At 43.7% G+C, this 20,586-nt stretch overlaps 1 protein-coding gene across 1 annotated transcript in view; it reads right to left on the bottom strand.

The window, feature by feature from the left end:
• The window catches only part of KIAA0753 (KIAA0753 ortholog), a 62,919-nt gene that overhangs the window by 5,723 nt on the left and 36,610 nt on the right, over positions 1-20,586 (bottom strand). Inside the window, exons 11-16 of the mRNA XM_077480455.1 lie at positions 18,213-18,302; positions 16,159-16,228; positions 13,740-13,889; positions 13,300-13,378; positions 13,075-13,195; positions 7,916-8,125 (exon numbers count right to left, since the gene is read on the bottom strand). Coding sequence (XP_077336581.1) covers positions 7,916-8,125; positions 13,075-13,195; positions 13,300-13,378; positions 13,740-13,889; positions 16,159-16,228; positions 18,213-18,302 — 720 coding nt within the window. The remainder of the gene's footprint in view (positions 1-7,915; positions 8,126-13,074; positions 13,196-13,299; positions 13,379-13,739; positions 13,890-16,158; positions 16,229-18,212; positions 18,303-20,586) is intronic.

Below are 20,586 nucleotides of genomic sequence, written 5' to 3'. Positions count from 1 at the left end.
GCTGTTCTACAGTGCCTTGCGAAAGTATTCGGCCCCCTTGAACTTTTCAACCTTTTGCCACATTTCAGGCTTCAAACATAAAAATATTAAATTTTAATTTTTTGTGAAGAATCACCAACAAGTGGGACACAATTGTGAAGTGGAACGAAATCTATTGGATATTTTAAACTTTTTTAGCAAATAAAAAACTGAAAAGTGGTGCGTGCAAAATTATTCGGCCCCTTTACTTTCAGTGCAGCAAACTCACTCCAGAAGTTCAGCGAGGATCTCTGAATGATCCAATGTGGTCCTAAATGACTGATGGTGATAAATAGAATCCACCTGTGTGTAATCAAGTCTCTGTATAAATGCACCTGCTCTGTGATAGTCTCAGGGTTCTGTTGAAAGCGCAGAGAGCATCATGAAGACCAAGGAACACACCAGGCAGGTCCGTAATACTGTTGTGGAGAAGTTTAAAGCCGGATTTGGATACAAAAAGATTTCCCAAGCTTTAAACATCCCAAGGAGCACTGTGCAAGCGATCATTTTGAAATGGAAGGAGTATCAGACCATTGCAAATCTACCAAGACCTGGCCGTCCCTCTAAACTTTCACCTCAGACAAGGAGAAGACTGATCAGAGATGCAGCCAAGAGGCCCATGATCACTCTGGATGAACTGCAGAGAACTACAGCTGAGGTGGGAGAGTCTGTCCATAGGACAACAATCAGTCGTACACTGCACAAATCTGGCCTTTATGGAAGAGTGGCAAGAAGAAAGCCATTTCTCAAAGATATCCATAAAAAGTCTAATCTAAAGTTTGCCACAAGCCACCTGGGAGACACACCAAACATGTGGAAGAAGGTGCTCTGGTCAGATGAAACCAAAATCAAACTTTTTGCCCACAATGCAAAACGATATGTTTGGCATAAAAGCAACACAGCTCATCACCCTCAACACACCATCCCCACTGTCAAACATGGTGGTGGCAGCAACATGGTTTGGGCCTGCTTTTCTTCAGCAGGGACAGGGAAGATGGTTAAAATTGAGGGGAAGATGGATGCAGCCAAATACAGGACCATTCTGGATGAAAACCTGTTGGAGTCGGAAAAAGACCTGAAACTGGGACGGAGATTTATCTTCCAACAAGACAATGATACCAAACATACAGCAAAATCTACAAAGGAATGGTTCACAAATAAACGTATCCAGGTGTTAGAATGGCCAAGTCAAAGTCCAGACCTGAATCCAATCGAGAATCTGTGGAAAGAGCTGAAAACTGCTGTTCACAAACGCTCTCCATCCAACCTCACTGAGCTCGAGCTGTTTTGCAAGGAAGAACGGGCAAGAATTTCAGTCTCTCGATGTGCAAAACTGATAGAGACATACCCCAAGCGACTTGCAGCTGTAATCGCAGCAAAAGGTGGCTCTACAAAGTATTAACGCAAGGGGGCCGAATAATTTTGCACGTCCCACTTTTCATTTTTTTATTAGTTAAAAAAGTTTCAAAAATTCAATAGATTTCGTTCCACTTCACAATTGTGTCCCACTTGTTGGTGATTCTTCAGAAAAAATAAAATTTTTATATCTTTATGTTTGAAGCCTGAAATGTGGCAAAAGGTTGAAAAGTTCAAGGGGGCCGAATACTTTCGCAAGGCACTGTACATACCTGCTCCACCAATGCTCTGGCCCTTTCTGCCCAAGAAGTGGCCAGAGACTGAGTGGAGTGTGCTTTAAGGTCACTCGGGGCTGCCCTACCAGCCTGATCATAAGCTAAAGAAATAGTCTGCTTGATCCATCTTGCTATGGATGCTCTAGACGCTTGCTGACTCCTCTTCTGGCCAGAAAAATTAACGAATAAATGGCTGGACCTCTAAAACTCTTACTTTATCTAAATAAGCCAACAGACAACGTCTGACATCTAAACAATGAAAATAACTTTCTCTCTCGTTCTGAGGATTAGTGCAAAAAGAAGGAAGGACAATCTCTTGAGTTCTGTGGAACTTTGAGGCTACCTTCGGCAGATACAGGGGGCCCTGCCTGATTACAACTCTGTCATCAAATAATAGAAAAAAGGGCTATTTTATTGACAGAGCCTGAATGTCACTTATCCTCCTGGTCATTGTAACCACCAGCAGGAAAGCTATTTTTAAAGGTAAGCAACTTAAGAGGGATAAGAGCTAACAGTTCAGATGGTGCCCTGGTTAGCGCTTCCAAAACTAAAGTAAGGTCCCAGGGCAGAAATCTGCTCATCTGCACCGGGGACAGTCTATCGCTGACCGACAAAAACTTATTAATCAGGGGGTCTTGAGCCAATCTCCTGTCCAGAAAACAGGACAAAGCTGCAACCTGAACGTTAAGTGTCTTGTTCGCCAGACCCTAATCCGCGCCATAATGGAGAAAGTCTAGGGTGCCAGGGATCTCTCGGTGGGAAGTTCCCTTCGCCTGGCACCAGCGTGAGACGACACCCCAGACTTTTGCGTAAAATATGCCTGGTAACCGGATTCCTTAAAAGTGTGTTGATTACTTTCTCAGAGCACCCCCTTTTTCATAGGTTCTCCCTTTCAAGAGCCAAGCCGTCAGCTTTAAGAAGCTGGGATCTGGGTGGCAGATGCCAAACTGGAAGCTGCTGAGGGGGAGCTATGGACCAATTTCCCAGGGAAGGGAACCAGGTCCTCTTGGGCCACCATGGGCTGATCAGAATCAGTCTGCCCTCGGGATTAGAACTAAGGGGCAAAGGCATATGCTAAGCGGAAGTCCCAAACTTGGGCCAGTGCGTCTACCCCCTCTGAATCTCTTCCCTCTTCTGTTCCTTCTGTGGACGAGGAGGTTCGATCCCTGGGCACACAAGGGAGAACATTTTTGAGGTTCAATTCCCACTCCCCCTGGTGAATCGGCTACCGACTAATATAGTCCGCTTCAACGTTGTATGCCCCTTTTATATGAAATAGAGGGGATTTGTTGGTCTGCCCACCCGAGGATTTCCAGAGCCAGGTTCAGAAGAGCGCGAGAATCAGGAACGCTACCGTGGTTACATTGTCGGAAAGGATCTGAACCTCTCGGCTCCTGATTCTTTCCTCGAAGGCCCTTAAGGTCTCTCTGACCGCCAAGAGTTCTCGGAAGTTGGAAGAAGTGCTCCTCTGACCCTGGTTCCAGGCACCCTGGGCTCGAAGTTCCTCTAAGTGGGCCCCCCAGCCCCAGGTGCTTGCATCCATTGTCCTGAGAGGTTGGAGTGGACCCCAAAAGGTGGCCCTCCTGCAGTCTATGAGAGTAGAGCCACCACTGTATAGACTCCCTTACTGCTGCTAGAACGTGAACCCTGTTGTCCAGCACTCCTCTCTCCCCATCCCAGGAGGATAGGAGGAATTGCTGGAAAATCCTGGAATGGAGCCGAGCCCATGGAACCGCTGGGATACAGGATGCCAACAGTCCAAGTACTCTCATGATCCCTCTGCAAGAGACCTCCTCTAATTCTAGAAGGTATGTTACCGCTGTAATGAGGCCCTCTACCTTACCCTGGGATAAAACAAGCTTCTGTGCTGTTGAATACACTAGGAATCCTAGATAGGCCTTGTTCAGGGCAGGAACCAGCGAGGACTTCTCCTGGCTGATGATCCACCCCAGAGACTCCAGGGTACTGCCTACCTTGGCTAGGTCGGAGAGAAGAGATCTCAATTCTGGTTGTAAACCAGAAAGTCGTTGAGATAGGGAATCAGCGTTACACCCTGACGATAAAGGAAAGCAACCACCTCTACCAGAATCTTTGTAAACACTCCCGGACTGGCTGCCAGTCCGAAGGGTAGGGCAGAGAACTGCCAGTGCTGCACTCCTGCTCAGAGGGGATTGCGAACCTTAGAAAAGCCTGGTGTTCTGTAAAGATAGGGAAGTGAAGATAGGCATCCTTCAAGTCTACCGTTACCATAAATATGTCCTTGAGAAGGTGCTTCCTGAGAGTATAAATGCTTTCCATGTGGAACCTTTTGTACCGCAGGAACGTATTTAGCCTCTTTAGATTTATTATGAAGAGGTACCTTCCCGGGGGCTTTGGGACTATGAAGATGTGTGAGTAGAATCCCTGGCTGCACTGTCCTGCTGGGACTGGCACTATGACCTCCTGTTCTGCCAGCTCTCTGACACTGTGCAAGATACCCGCTGCCTTGAGAGGATCCTTGGGAAAGTGGGCTAAAAGGAAACTTAGGGGAGGAGAGTAAAGAAACGCCAGCCTGTAGCCCTCTCTTACAATCTGGAGGATGAGTAATCCTTTCCCACTGAGAGAGGATGTGGGAAAGTCTTCCCCCTAACCCTTGCGTCACTTGGTGTCCTTGTTGGCAGACTTCTGGCTGGGGAAGAGGAGCCCTCCCTTCTGCTTGCCTCCCCCCCACGAATGTTAACGGTACCCTTTTTATCTCCAAACCACTTCTTAGCCTGGGGGCCTAAAAAAAAAATTCCCCCTGTCCTTTTTAGGTTTAATGGGAAACTTCTTGCCTTTCTCTGTAGGCCTAGAAAGGGCCTGATCCAACCCCATGACAAAAAGCAGGGAACCTTCAAATGGAAGACCACACAACAGAGTCTTAGAAGATTTGTTCCCATCCCATGTCTTGACCCACAAAGCTCGCCTTATGGAATTTAACAGGGCACCAGTCTTGGTGGTAGTATGCACTCTCGATTGCCGCGTCTATCAGGTAGGCTAGTGCCCTACCTATCACCTCCAAAGAGTCCAAGACCTGTTTGGACTTGGAGGTTTGTGACACATGAACCATTAGCCAATGGCAACCCACGTGTCTGCGTTCCTCACCACACAAGCGGAAGCCAATGCAGGGCTCATAGACGCTGCATTGGCTTCCCAGGCCCTGTGCAAGAGGGTTTCGGCTCTTCGGTCCATCTGGTCTCTGATGTTGCCTGCATCCTAAAAAGACAGGTGAGACTGCTTGGACACCTGCGCCTCGAAAGCATCTAGTCTAGGTGTTTTAAAGAACCTTTCTTCTTCTTCCTCCTTAAAGGGACACCTACGTTTCCACGTTTTAAACTTTAAAAGTTTTCTTTCAGGCTTCTTCCACTTCCACAGGATGATATCCTTGAGGGCCTGGTGAACCGGGAGAACTTTGGACTGGGGCTTAACCAAACCTCTATACATTCTGTCCTGGGCAGACACCTGGGCTGCGGGTTCCTGCATTTCCTCTGATGCATATACTGACCTAAGGATGCCCTCCATGTCGTTGGCCAAAAAAGATGTCTGCCATGTCTGGAGTCCTCTTCCTCCTCCTCCTGACTGTCTACTAAGCCCTCATCAGAACAACTGCGGTCAGGACCCTTAGCCTCATCTTCCTCCTAAGAATCCTGATACGGACGAGATCTCAGGCCGCGTACACACGCGCGGACTGTTCGCCCAACTTTGTCCGTCCAACAGTTTCGGCAAACAGTCCGCTCAAAATTAGCATGGACGGACATGCCCACACACGACGAACGAACAGTTTGCTGAAACCGTGCGCGATGACGTGAACGGCACGTACGACGGGACGAAAAATACGACGTCCTATACACTGCATTATAACTTTCGGCGTGTAAATCCTTTCTGAGCATGCGCGGAACTTAGTTTGACGAACAAGCCTACACACGGGCGGACTGTTCGCTCAAACAAGGTTTCAGCGGACAGTTTTACGGAATTTCCGAAAAACCTTGTTCGTCAAACTGTCCGCTGAAACTGTCCGCTGAAAGCCCACACACGAGCGGACTGTCCGCCCAAACACTGTTCAGCGGACAAAGTTGGGCGAACAGTCCGCCCGTGTGTACGCGGCCTCAGGGGTTCAGGGAGCCTTCTACTGCCCTCTGCCCTGTTAGAAGGGGAGCCCCTCCTGGGAGGAAGAATCCTCTCTGCTAGTGTGGGGTTCTGGCTCTTTAGACTTAAGGGATGCTTGGAAGGCCTTGAAAACATCTCTGTCTGTACAGAGAGAAAGTCCCTCATGACCTGAGATGTTTCCTTCTCCACTAACTTATGAATACATTTGTACTAAAAGAGTTTAGAATGGTCCTGGGGTAACTTATTACAATAGCCGCATCTTTTAGAGCGGAAAGGAGCCTTTATAGGACGGCTGGCAACCCCCTGGGCAGTGACGTCCTCTCCTGTAAAAAGACACACAAGGTAGCTTACAATAAGCGCAAAGCTGTGTCCCACAGGGGTAAGAGTCGGGAGCCCTCCCCCATCATATCCCCTGCCAGCTAGGCCAACTCACCCCCTTTGGTCTCCTCCACAGCTTTAGCCGCTGTGGGCCTCTCCTCTCACTGTCATATCGCCTGCGTCCTCAAGTGGGCAGGTATTAACCAGAGTGGCGAGAGCAGGATGTGGACGCCTGTTCCTCTGCCAGTCAGACCTCCACACCTGGATGAAAAACGCAATTTTCCTGAAGCCCGGGAAGCCAGAAGTGACGCGGACACACCATTTCTGGAGCTGGAGAGAAAGCCACGTCCTTCCTCTTCCAAACGCCGGATGAATGGTGCCGGGCTCCACACCTCTGTAGGAAACCTGCGACCAGCGCAATCTCCTCACTGACATCCACCCAGGTGATCAAGCAGAAGCCTTCAGGAGTCAGGAAATGCCGTGAGAGCCATCGCTGTATTCTGGCGTTCCCCATGAGAAAACTGACTGTCAGCCCCCCTATTGAACGGACGCCCACTTAGGCAAGGGGGAGGGAGAAGGAAATTGGTCCCTGAAGTTCTGGGTACCCCACTGTACACAGGGTCCTTCAGTACTCAGGGGGCTCTTCCAAATCTGCTGCCCACCTGAGAGAAAGGGAGACCCCCCCAGGAAGGAAAGACATCCTACCGGACCGAAAACTTCACAAACTTGTGATCCAGCTCCCAAGGGGAGACCATCAGCCCCAGGTTTCGGGTCTTTTTCGGGAAAAAAAAAAACTGTTTCGCTGTGGGGAAACACAATCAAGAACAGTGGAGTACAGGGAGGGGTGGGGTTGGGGGGGGTTTAACCTCTTTGTTGATTGTATTTCCTGTCGGGTGGGACCAGTCATCTCTCAGGGTGCCATCCTGGAAGGAGATTTGAGAAAAATGTTTTTTCTTTGGTCATACTTTAAAATTCATGGAGGTCTGATAGGTAAAATTTCTTCAAGCAGAGGTCTGAATCGCGTTTTTGTGCGATGATTCAGATCTTTCACGTCATAGCCCTCCCCTCATATCGCAATCCTGTTTTTAGGGCAGGTTCACGCCAGAACACAGTGTGGGAAAGGCGTGTTCTGTGTGTGCGTGTTTCCCACACCACACTTCAGTGGGTGTCAGAATATTCATAATGACCCCCCCACCCACTGCAGATCACAAACGCAGTGTGTTTGTCTGCACCAGACTGCAATTCGGTGTGCATTTTTGAAAAGTATTGCATGCATTTTCAAATAAATGGGCTGAAAATCGCATCGCACTGAATCGCATAGAAAATCGCTCCGCGTTCCTGTGTGACCCAGGTGTGACTCAGCCCTCACTGTGTTCAGTCTCCTTTCACATCAAGATACCCAACTTTACATCACAGTCCCACCATCACAGTAGTGTGCTCCCTTCACTTCACCTGCCCCACCCAACAGTAATGTACTCTGCCCCCACACACTTTACTGTCTGCTGTATTAAATAGTAGTTCATCACATTTTTCTTTCTAGTGGGGTTTTCAACCTCACAATGAGCAACCCCTAAAAATTATAATAGTATAATTTATACCTTTGTGCAGGTAAGGGAAAAACACCAAGTTTACTCATTTTATATACATCAACAAAGTACCTATAGGTATAATGTACCACAATCTGTAAATATAATAATTATTAGGTGTTCCCTGAGATGACATAACAGAGTGTCAGAGAACTGTTGAATGGCCACATATTCAGAAATATAACTTATAGCTTTCCTACCAATTACTTACAGTGATTTACTACACTAATCACTTACTTCTCAGCAATGTGCCATGGGTTGAATGCACCCACTTCCTCATGAGATGTCAGCCGAAGGTGTCTGTCAAACCTTTCTCTATAATTTTGAATACTTTGTAGCATCTGATGAGGAACAGAGATCCTGAGTCCTTTATCTTGTGATGGTGGAAGCTGAATAAAATGGAGTGGTGGGGATCGAGATAGCTCTTCTTTATTTATCTGGAGTGAACTACGATAGAGAAAACACAATTACTGGTTCTTGTGTATTGAATAGGAGACAATATTCACAGTTCATTAAAGGAGTTGTCCACTTTAACAAGAAAAAGTGGAATCTCAGTTTTAGAGCACTTTATGCACAACATATAAGAGCACCAACAAAGCTCTTATCTTCAAGTTACTAAGACCCCTTTGACACTGGGGCCATCCATGTGTTCGCGATAAAGTGGAGCTTGTTTTAGCGGCACTTTACCACTGTTTAAGCTGTTCTTGTCGGCCGATTTTAACCCCAAAGAAGGGGTTAAAAAAACTGTGTTGCGACAATTCCGAAGCGCTTTTCAGTCACTTCAGAAGCCCCGCCCATTCATTGTGATGGGCAGGGGTATTTTGTTAGCACTGTATACAACACTCCCAAACCACCCCAAAGATGCTGCTTGCAGGACTTTTTCTAACGTCCCGCAAGCGCACAGCCTGGGTGTGAAAGCACTCATTGCACTGAAAACTGCCTCAGTGTGAAAGGAGTCTGTCTTATGGGGGAAAAGGGAATGAAATAAGTCCACATGTTCTGATAGAACTGCTTTTATAGTCAATAGTTAGGCACTAATCCTCTGTTTAGAAGAAAAAAATGTGGCCATTTTGAGATCATACTGGTCACTTCAAACCAATTTATACAAAGTGATAACTATGATCTAAAGAAAAATAAAAACATCTGGAATGTGTTTAAAAGGACCTCTAATATACAAAATACTACACTGATGACATACTACATAAATTACTACATTCGTTTAAACAAATATGTGCTGCAGCACAATATTCTAAATCATGTGCACTTATGCCTGGTTCACAGCTATGCATGTTTTAGCACGTTTTCAGTTTTGCAGAAACACGCTACAGTCCATGTAACATGGTTTCCTATGGATGTAGTTCACATCTGTGCATTTTATGGAAAGGGCCAGGGACTTTTTTGGGTTTTTGGTTCCATAGACTTCAATGGACGAAAACCATGTATTGAAAAACGCAAAATGCACCTGCAATATGCAAACTGCAACCTGCACAAGTGTGAATCAGGCCTTACAGTTTTCTCTTAGTCCTCCTGTATAGTCACACAGATACTTGTTGATCCTGCCACTAAAGTCCACCTAATGCACCACTTCCTGCGACAGTGTGACAACAATGCTTCACTGCTCCTGAATTCAGGAGTAGAGGTGCCACTTTCATGTGGGCTATGTCTGCTTGCAGTACAGTGGGGAAAAAATGTTTCAGGGTGGCTTGGCTATCAGCATTGCCACCACTGATGCACAAGCCTATAGCTTGTCAGTCAGCACCTGGCTACACCTTGTCCAGCACTGCCTCTGTTACTGAAATGTCCTCCCGCTGTGTCTGCGGACTGTGTACTCCTCTCGATTCATCACTGTGCCAGGCTCCGTTTCCCTGTGAGCGTCACGACATAAAAAAACACATACAGTAATTTAATCTTACAGATTAGTGTACTGTATCAAATTATTTCACATCCCTTTTGTCCCTAATGCTTTGTCTAGTGCCCTGCATGCAGTTTTATATTATATATACTATTCTTTCTGCCTGGAAACTTGAGAATGTCCATGTCATCCAAAAAGTGTCAAAAGCGGTTTTATACCAGCTAGAAAACACAGTTACAAAATTAAAACGCTTGCAGAACTGAGCAATAGTTATTTGTGGGCAAATTCTTCATCAGACACTGAAAGTGATGGCAGCAACAATTCTGCAACTGAGCAAATTTCAGTGTTTTTGATTTGATTATTGAATACATTTTATTATAGTTATTTATAGTTATGATATTATAATTTATGATTTTATTTTTCAAATGTTATCATACCCGGGCTGTCTACTAGACTCGTTTTGGACAGATTTAAGCGAGTTAATTATAATAATTACAGGCCTAAAATATAAACCACCACCAAATTTCCATGCAAAATAATGTATCGATTTGAGATGCAAAAATCTGACATAATCATACCACCAGGGAGGTTACGGGCAATTTGATCCGCATGTAAATGTGTGAAATGAAACCGCTCAAGTAACCTCTCTCATTTCAGCTGTGAAGCATGCTGGCAGGATGGCCAGTAAACCTGTCCTGATGTACAGGACACTGTCTATAACTTCAGATATGGAAGTAAATAACTTATAAAAAATGGTAGCTGACATTTAAAGCAAGAGTGACCCAAAAACAGTTTAAAGTTTTTAAGGTGACCTTGCTACACAGGCTGCCAGAAGGTATATTCTGGCCACATCTTTGCATGGTAGACAGACAGAAGCATTAATAATTCTGTAGATATCGGTAGAATTTTTTTTTAAAGTAAATAAGTCATGTATCCAGAAACCTACATACACATGTATTCTACATATAAGGTTTAAAAATAAATAACAAAAATTGCTAAATAGATATAATACATATACGAGATACAAGGTGTGTCCAAAAAGTAATTAGCATGATTATTTTTAAAAAAAAATTTTGCTGAAAAATGTTACAATTGAACACTGTCTCCTTCAAAGTATGCACCTTGTGAGTGTACATGACACTCCCAGCTATTTTTCCATTCTTCCATAGCTTCCTTGGAAGTCTTCAGTGGGATGGCATTCAGAGTCTGCATAGTGGATCTTTGGACGTGATGCACACTACCAAAATGGTGTCCTTTCAAACCCTTCTTAATTTTTGAGAATATGAAAAAAATCACAAGGAGCAAAGTTGGGGCTGTAGGGTGGATGGGGGAGCACGGTGATGTGTTTTTCAGCCAAAAATTCTAACAGCCAATGCACTGAGACTCTGTGAATTTTTGTGATAAGGATCCATGAAAAACTGTCTCAAGTGACCAAGAAATTCCAGGTAAGATATTTGATTCACAGTTTGACCAGTAGGTACAAATTCCTTCTGGACAATTACACGTGAATCAAAAAAAAAAAAAACACAATGACAATGACCATTGATTTGCTCATTTGAGCTTGCTCGGGGAGAGACAACGTGGGTGTGTGCTAGAGCTGCACGATTCTGGCTAAAATGAGAATCACGATTTTTTTGCTTAGAAGATAGATCACGATTCTCTCACGATTCTTGCGGCGTAACATGATCTCTTAAATTAAAACAAAAAAAATTGGGCTAACTTTACAGTTTCTTTTTTTTTTTTATTCATTGAAGTGAATTTTTTTCCCAAAAAATTGCATTTGAAAGACCGCTGGGCAAATACAGTGTGACATAAAATATTGCAGCAATTGCCATTTTATTCCCTAGGGTCTCTGCTTAAATATATATAATGTTTGGGGGTTCCAAGTAATTTTCTAGCAAAAATATTGATTTTAACTTAAGAAAGAAGTGTCAGAAAAAGATATAGACTTTAAAGCAGGACTGTACTGGGGAAAAAAATATTAAAAGCCAGCAGCTATAAATACTACAGCTGCTGACTTTTAATAAATGGACACTCACCTGTCCCGGGGTCCAGCGATGCCGGCAGCCGAGGCCGATCGATCGCTCGGCTCTCGGCTGCTGCCACCACCATTCTAGGTGAGGGAATCAGGAAGTGAAGCGAATCGGCTTCACTTCCCGGTTCCCTACTGCACATGCGCGAGTCACGCAGCGCAATAGGAATTGTCCGCCCTGTCTCTGGGACCCGTGTGTGTCCCCGCAGACAACGCGGCAGGACAGGAAGAGGCATAGACTCCCACGGGAGTCTATGCCCGGAAGTGGGTGTAAATACCTCTCTTTGAAAGGTGCCAATTGTGACACCGGAGGGGGGGGGGGGGTTCCGATCAGCGGAAGTTCCACTTTAGGGTGGAACCCCGCTTTAAGTGGTTAAACTTCCTGCATTTACACCTTGTTGAAAATTTGGCAGTCTGCCTGGGATTATTTATTTACACAGAAGTTCTATCCCTTTGATCTAAGAAGGAAGTTTAGTTACAATGTTGCAAGTTCAAAAAACTTGGCAGACTGCCCAGATGTTTTCTTTTGACAGCTGAGTGAGCAGAAAGTTTCTCCACTTGTTTGTATGAAAGAATAGGCAACCTCTGCAGGAGAGATGTCAGAGGGGGTGAATCGAGATCACAATTTTTTAACGATTAATTGTGCAGCTCTAGTGTGTGCTATTGTGAACTTTGTTTCTTCATCTTAGGATCATACTCAAGCACCCAGGAATACATCTCCTGTGATCACCTGACTCAAAAAATAAATAAATCAGGCTCTCTTTCCGAACAGGCCAACAGGTCTTGGCAAAGAAGTTGATGGTGTTCCTTCTGATCAGGTGACAAGTTTTGCACACACTTTTTTGCATGTTCAAACCCTGAGTCGTGATTTCATGAACAATTGACTTGGTATATCCTGTTTCCTCTGTAATCATTCTGATAGTGTGCCATTGGTCACGGTTGAGAACAGACCTCACTGCATCCACATTATATTACGTTTTTGAGAAAGAGGGGCATCCTGATCATTTTTTTTGTCTTCAACACCTTCGTCCTTCCTAGAAATTCTTGTGCCACCAGTACAGTACAGTACAATTTCCAAAATTTCTGATGCATGTTTACCCAATTTCACACAAATGCTTATCGTGTACAGCTGTTCCAAACTCCCTTGCATTTTTATTAATACGAAGCAGTTGAACAGAGTGTCATAAGAAGAAGACGTTGACTGACAAGGCTGCAATGCAACTGTTCAGTGTTCTGGCTGGCACCCCACCCCAAGTGACCTTGGCAAGTGTCTCCCTTCACAGAGCCCTTCTGGAGCATAGTAACTTCATTCATATTATATTCTGGACACACTTCTATGATTCAATCTAATATGTTGAAAAAGGTCTTATATTGATGGTGTGATTTAACCGTGCAGAACTAAAATATCAGCTGGAGTTGGCCTTCAAGAGATGGAGGTAGCACTGGGAGACTAGAGCATACAAATGACAAAAATAAATAAAAGCTGTTTTAGTGAAATTATCTTCTACTTACTCTCCTTCTACAGGTTCCTCCAGAAAAAATTCCACCATAGGTTCCCTTTTCTCTGTAGGCTTTGTGATTATAATGGGATGGGGAGAGCTAGGATTTTTGTCCATGTTGGCATGTATTCTTTCTGTAATGAGAGACCATCCTAATAAAGGCAATATATAACCAAAGGAAAATTTAAATTTGTGTGAATACTGTATGTGAACCACAAATGATTTAATTTATATTTACCCTTTTCTTCTTGTGCCCAAAAATCTGGGTCTGAATAGACTATCTTGGTATACCTCTGACGAACTGATTCCTGGTATTTCTAAGATACCCCAGAAACAACACAAATAGTTAGAACAGTTAGAGAGTATGTTCTGAAATCTTAAGCAAAGTCACATAGAGAAAATGGATTCTGCTGGTCAGACTATAATTTGGAGAAAACTCAGTATGATGACGCTTATTATGGTGTGGTGTCCGAGCTATACACAGACATATTTCATATTCCACTCATGCTGTGAGTGTCCAGTCTGGATTAATACAATTCAGAAGTAAAAATGAGCTTGGAATAAGAAAGTTAAGCAAAATTAATGTAAATATATTATGCAAATATTTTCTGTATTACTAAAATTGATAGTATTCAAACAGTGATTCCTATAACAGTAATATGGGCTCTTAAATCTTACTTCTATTTCCTCTACTCTCTCAAGCATGGCCTCCAAGTTGATATCATCTTGTGGGATAATGTTGGGATACTCATTTCTTTCAAATAAATCTAGTTTCCGTAGACTCTCATCCCTCTGCTTTTCCAATAAGGCATCCTTTTGTCTCTTGGGCTAAAAAAACACAGCAGACGTCACCAATAAGTAAATTCCCCTGAGCAGTTCGTTTATAACGCCCCCCCCCCCCCCCCAGATAACTTCTAAAATATATTGGAACGCTACCACAGTGCTAATCCCAAAATAAATAGCAATCAGTTAAGATGTTCGAGTAGTAAAATGGATATTAAAAAAGCTCAATGTATTTAACCTGTTCGCCAAGATCACAGATTATTAGGTATGCATGGTATCCAGAAAGATGATTGTATTAATGAATAGTTGCTGTTCTGCAAATAGGATACTTTAATGTCTCACTCAGAGAAATCCAACATAAATTATCTACCATTCCCAAACTATTGCCAACAGCAGAACAAGCTGTGAAGGTTATAGCTGACCAAATTCTCCATTTACTTTGTCTTTCTGGTTCTGAAACTTTAAAGCCCAACTCAACCTTTTTAAAAAAAAAACAAAAAAAAAAACACTATCACCCAACATGCTGCCATACTCCCCTCCTCTCCAAGTCATCCTCCAGGTTGAAAGACACACAGCCTCATCCAAATCACTTCTTGAGAACCTTCCCCATCATGGACACACCCTCAAGGAAGGTCTGTCATCATGCAAAATTAGGCTCACAATAAAAGGTGAACTCCAAAAAAAAATTCTGAAGCTAGGAAGGCTGTTGGTGTGCAATTTAGCTGAGCTAAGCAAGATATTAGAGCCGTTTTTTGACATTTAAAGATGTTAGTACTGCTCCAAAGCTCCACTGATCCTCCTAGATCCTGACTTTTCAATGAATCGGGGGCAGGTTAAAGGGAACTCATTTCCTCTCCATGCACTGTCTCTGTACAAACATCGGGCCACACACTGATGACATCACTTTCTAGCAAACTTTATTAACAATATATTAAACCCAAAACCAAATATGTAATATATTGCAGCTTATCAATCATTATGGCTGCATTTGTTTTCTTTCCTCCATTGTCACCTAGTCATCTGGCCACTTTCTATATTAGTGACCCCACGCTGGATGAAGGAGCACAAAGAGCACAGCAGACAGCAGCATTGTCCAAATGGGGTAGGGGAGTGTTAAAGCGGAGGTCCACCCTAAAATGGACCTCCGCTCATCGGAATACCCCCCCCCTCCGGCGCCACAATCGGCACCTTTCAGGGGGGAGGGGGGTGCAGTTACCTGGATAATCCAGGTAACTGCACCCACTTCCGGGCTAGCTCTCTGCGGAACGGGGCGTACGTTACGCCCCGTTCCGCAAGCGCCCGCCCCCTTCAGCAAGTGCCCCGCTGCCTGCTGGGAAACACACAGCTCCCAGAGGCAGCGGGGACCGTCCGGATTGCGCCGCGCGGCTCGCGCATGCGCAGTAGGGAACCGTGAAATGAAGCCGAAAGGCTCCATTTCCTGATTCCCATACCCAAGATGGCGGCGGGACCCGGCAGCCGAGCGAGCGATCGGCTTCGGGTGCCGACATCGCGGGCGCGCTGGACAGGTAAGTGTCACTATTTAAAAGTCAGCAGCTGCAGTATTTGTAGCTGCTGGCTTTTAAAAAAAAAAAAAAAACGCGGAGTCCCGGTGGACTCCCGCTTTAAATACAATAACAAATTGAAGCCAATCGCCAGCTCACACTTTATAATCAGGACAAGCTGACAGAAGGAAAAAGTTGAGATGACTCCATCAGTCTGCTGCTACTTCTTCACTGTTCAACCAGTAGGCTGGGGATGGTTTGCCTACACCACTATATTCCTTAACGGTTGGCAGGCAACATAGCTTCCTAATATGCATTTCATTATTTAGATATCTGCCTGGAGCTCAACTTCAAAATTCAGTTTTGTAACACAAAGAAGGAATTATTATATTTCAATTGAATAGGTTTACCACCAGTTCTGTAAATGACCACTCAAAAAAGTATGTCTTAAGCCTGGTACACACTAACACCCAGCTTGCTGAATGGACAAAAACACGGAGATATCGATGTACTAACACAAGCAATGTTAGTACAGCGATCTCCCCCGCTGTGCTATGGTGGGGACCGGTCCATAGCCAGAAAACACTGGTCAGCGCTCGCAGCCATTGGTGGAGAGAGCTGATCAAAGGCTGATCAGCTGCGGATTTACCAGCATGCTTGTCCAACAGAAGTAAGGCAGCTGTACAAATGGGTCGAATGTTGGCCGGTTTCTACTGTACCAGCTGATTTCGGCTGATATTCTGCCTGTGTGTAGCCGGCATTAAAGCAACTGTATATGGTATTTTAACCTTTATTCCATTTTTAGTTTTTACCTGTTGTCTTGATGCATTCCTTTCTTCAAGATCGTCCTCCACCAACTCTTTTACTGCATGAACTTCTTCCCTGAATTGCAAAACAAAAAGTATGCTGACTCCCCTAGTACCATAACATACATGTACTGTAGAGCACACTGTTCAGTAATACATGCACAATCAATTCAGCTACCCCATACTAAATATCTCTAAGCATAATTTCCACCTCAGTGGGAAGGTCACATTATCTCACATCACTATTCAAGTTTTGCCCTTTCCCTAAAACACTGCATAAAAAGTACCTCTGTGGTAGAAAAATAAGCAGATCATATGCTTACCTTTACCTCACTTCCTCCTGCAGCATCTAGCCAAGGGTGATATCTGCCTCCTGGACTCTTTGAATGTTGAGAAACCCAGATCTCAAGAGAAGACAATCCTGCACGGTTTTGCAGAGACTTGACATGCAATTTTGGCTATTCCACATTGCCCAGAGGATCTTAGCCGCAGGAGAATGAGGTGACCCCCTTAAGGAAAGGCGAGTATGCTAGCTACTCCCCCCCCCCCCCCCAACTGGTACTTTTAATGGAGTTTTGGGGAAGGGGGGGGGCTGTTCACAGAGGTGGAAGGTCCACTTTACATACTAGGCTGCCAACAATATTTTGGGACTTTAGAGAGCCAGAAAGCTGATCAATTTACTACTATTCAGTGTGCAGCAGTATTAAATACAAAGCGCAAGGCATAAAATATGATTCTGCACTTTAACATCCAATAACCCCAGTATTTGTTTTATTTGCTTCCACCTTTTAATCGAGTCCCAGACACCATCAATCTTAGAATGCTTTTTGAGAATAAACCTAAAAACCCTACAAATCTTATGTGTAGACAAAACACTTTTTTGGTTTGGACAGAATAGGAAAAAAAATGCAGCGAGACGGTGGTTGGAGTAGATTGACATTGTAACCTGGTTGCTTATTATGCTATTTTTTAGTACATTCTCTAGTCCTGTGTGTATTTATGATTTTCTTGCAGTTTTTCAAATGTTAGAAGGTTACTCCAAATGCAACCAAATATAATATAACATATTTGTATTCTATAGTGGACCCCCCCCCCCAATTGATTGGCAAACCTGGATCATTTATACTTATCCTACCAATTATTTCGGATTTTTACTCTTATACCTTCATTTATTACACTATAATCTGTTCCCACAAGCGGAGGAGATAGGAATGTGGGGTTTTGATCTTATTCACTTTTTCTTCCTTCAAATGTTCCTTTTTTTTCTACCAGTATATATATCTCAAGCTTCAGACATTAAAACTATGTTACACATTATATATATATATATATATATATATATATATATATATATATACACACATACATACATATACACATACATATATATACATACATACAGACACAGTACACTGCAAAGAACTGCTATGCATATTACCCTATTGAACACTTTCTATATTTTTTTTTAAATAAAATAAACAAAATCAAGAAAAGTCATGTGAAAGAAAACCAGAAGATTGCCTGTCCACTGGGAGAGCATGCACAGTGTGCACCCGGCCGTGAAACTGCAAGCTGTCATGGCCGGGTGCCCACAGTATCAATGGAGGCGCAGAGGAGAGGAGGGGGAGAGAAGCGGGGTTCCGTGCGGGCGCATCGCTGGACCGTGGAACAGGCAAGTGTCTGTTTATTAAAAGTCAGCAGATAAACTTTTTGTAGCTGCTGACTTTTTTTTATTTTTTTTATTAAAAAAGCCTGGAACTCCGCTTTAATAGCTGTCCCCTGGTGGGGAGATTTCCCCTCACTTTCTATCTTTGTGACCAAACAGGCAGTGGGGTAAATCTCCTCAAACCTTGGCCAAGTTTGTATTGTTGTGTACCTGCTAAGATGTCATCTCTCTCACTGTCCCAGTAACTATCTTTTACTAAGAGATAAAGCATGGGAAAATCTCTCCAACAGAGTCCAGAACAAAAATAAACATGTTTTCCTTTCTTACCTGCTTCCTTTACAGCATATCATTGCTGTCAAGCTCTGAGTCTTAAAAAACTTTTCTACCTTCTTACCTTAGATCCTGAAAATGAGCAATTTGATTCCTGTATAGATTATCCAGCTGATGCATCCTTTTTGCCATTTCGGAATCCAACCAAGCCAACCTTCCAAGAAACAAATACTCTCAAATACAGACTCTCATCTACTAAATACATTTTGTTTGTTCTATTTAGATGTTTGTGCATTCACAACAACGAACAGACCTCACATACTTTACATGTCATCTTTGTATCTCAAATATTAATGTTTTTCAAAGCAGGAAAATGTCTAATTCTAGACAGAAAATCATGATATCTATGATCCACCATCTGTGTCAGATCTGATCATCAGCAGGGTGTATCACTTGCATACTACATGGAACTTAACATGATTTTTTTTTTCTGGAATTCCTACTTAATAAAAGCAGTAAACTTCCTCATAGCTAGTCCTTTGTCCTCTGTCTGCATTTTTGACAGCACACCTTACAGATTTACATTCATGTTTCACCACTTGCCATCTGGCTGTTGTATAAAAATGGCCAGAAAACTGCTTCCTAGGAGAGGAAGGCCATTTTAAAATGACCAACTCAGTAGTCAGTCTAGAGCATGTATGAGCATGCTCTGTTATCCTTTTGTCCGTTGGACATGGCAAATCACAAAGTAAGGTACAGAATCAATGAGCCAGTGTCCAGGTCACCATCTAGCATCATTAACAGTGTTATCGGGTACCAGTACAGTCACTGACAAAAATGTTGAAAATGGACACTAAGGAGAACGCTGTTCAAATTCTGAGTATGACTTATAACAGTAGGGAGACCTCACAGTCAGATTTAGAATCAGAGTATGAACCTAAGCAAAGCAGAGGTTCATTGACAGCCACCTCTGATTCAGAAAATGGAGGGGTACCTGCTAAAAGAGTCAGGTGTAATAGGTCAACAAGCACTGAAAAGCCTACTGAACTTCAGCTGGCAAGCACCAACTGTGCAGTACCATTCTGGTGAAAAAAATCTGAAAATCAAGTTAGGAAATATATATATATATATATATATATATATATATATATATATATATATATATATATATATATATATATATATAATTTTTGCCCCTCAAAAGCCTGAAGGAGTTATGGGCCCCTCTATGCATTTAGGCAGTGATAAAGTCTCAAGTATGCGACAGTTCCATTCTCAGAAGAGTAAAACACTACTTTAGGGTCCAATTGTAAGTATGCCTGTGTTGTGTATGAGAAATAACTCTTTCAAAATGTATTAAAGTGGTTGTGACCTTAAAAATCCAGGATCTCGATCTGACATCAGCCAGGGAGGTCACGTGACTGTGCTGCTGGCTGCTCAGCCCCTCCAGCTGGGAGCGGCTGGGAGTCACAAGACCAGCCTGAAGATCTCTGGAAAAGGTATTTAGAGGCTTTGTTTTTTTTAAAAACGCTTACACTATGTTTTATGGCTGGATAAAAGAGAGGGGCTGGCAGTGACAATTCATAAAGTTTCTTTTAGCACTAATAGCAACAGCAGGGGGAGGGTGGAGACGGCTCCCAGTAAATGACAAGCAGGGAGGGAGGGTTGAGGGGAAGAGAAGAGACACAGTGGATGATGAAGGTATGTAAACTGACCACAGTGTCAGGGCTCAGCAGCCTTGATAAACCGTGGTCAGTTGACAGAAGGGAGGGCAGAACCAGGCAGGATCAGACAGGTTTTTTTTTTTTGGTTTTTTTTACAGCTTACAGAGGGACAGGTTAGACAGCACAAGCACTGTGCTGTTTAATCTCCCATGAGGGAACAGGATTTGTTTTTTTTTTTTTTTGTTTGTTTTTTTGTTAGGATTACAACCACTTTAACTGTCCTTTTTCACAAAAAAAAAAAAAAAAATTGTGGCAAAAATTACAACTTCAAAAAAACTCAGCAAGCCTCTTACTAAATACATTGGGGTGTGTATTTTCAAAGGGTGAATTTGTGAGTGTTTGTATTATTCTGGCATTTTAGAACCTCGAGAAATGAGGCCAGCAGTCAGAATATCAGGGTCATTTCATTTAAATCATATATAACATACCGTATATACTCGAGTATAGGCCGACCCGAGTATAAGCCGAGGCCCCCAATTTACCCCCAAAAAACTGGGAAACCTATTGACTCGTGTATAAGCCGAGGGTGAGATATGCCTGTCCATCCCTGTGTGTGTGTCCATCCATCCATCCATCCCTGTGTGTGTGTCCATCCGTGTGTGTGTGTGTGTGTGTGTGTGTGTGTGTGTGTGTGTGGCCTTGTGTGTCCAGCCTACCTGTGTCCCCAGCCTCCGTCCGGTCCCGAGCCTCCGTCCGGTCCCGTCCCGTCCCGAGCCGAGCCTCCGTCCGGTCCGGTCCCGTCCCGTCCCGAGACTCCGTCCGGTCCCGTCCCGT

This window comes from Lithobates pipiens, unplaced genomic scaffold (genome assembly GCF_037356315.1).
Source record: "Lithobates pipiens isolate NorthernLeopardFrog02 unplaced genomic scaffold, aLitPip1_a1.2 Scaffold_16, whole genome shotgun sequence".
Lineage (NCBI taxonomy): Eukaryota > Metazoa > Chordata > Amphibia > Anura > Ranidae > Lithobates > Lithobates pipiens.
The sequence above is the reverse complement of the archived record's forward strand: the minus strand, read 5'-3'. Positions and strand labels throughout refer to the sequence as shown.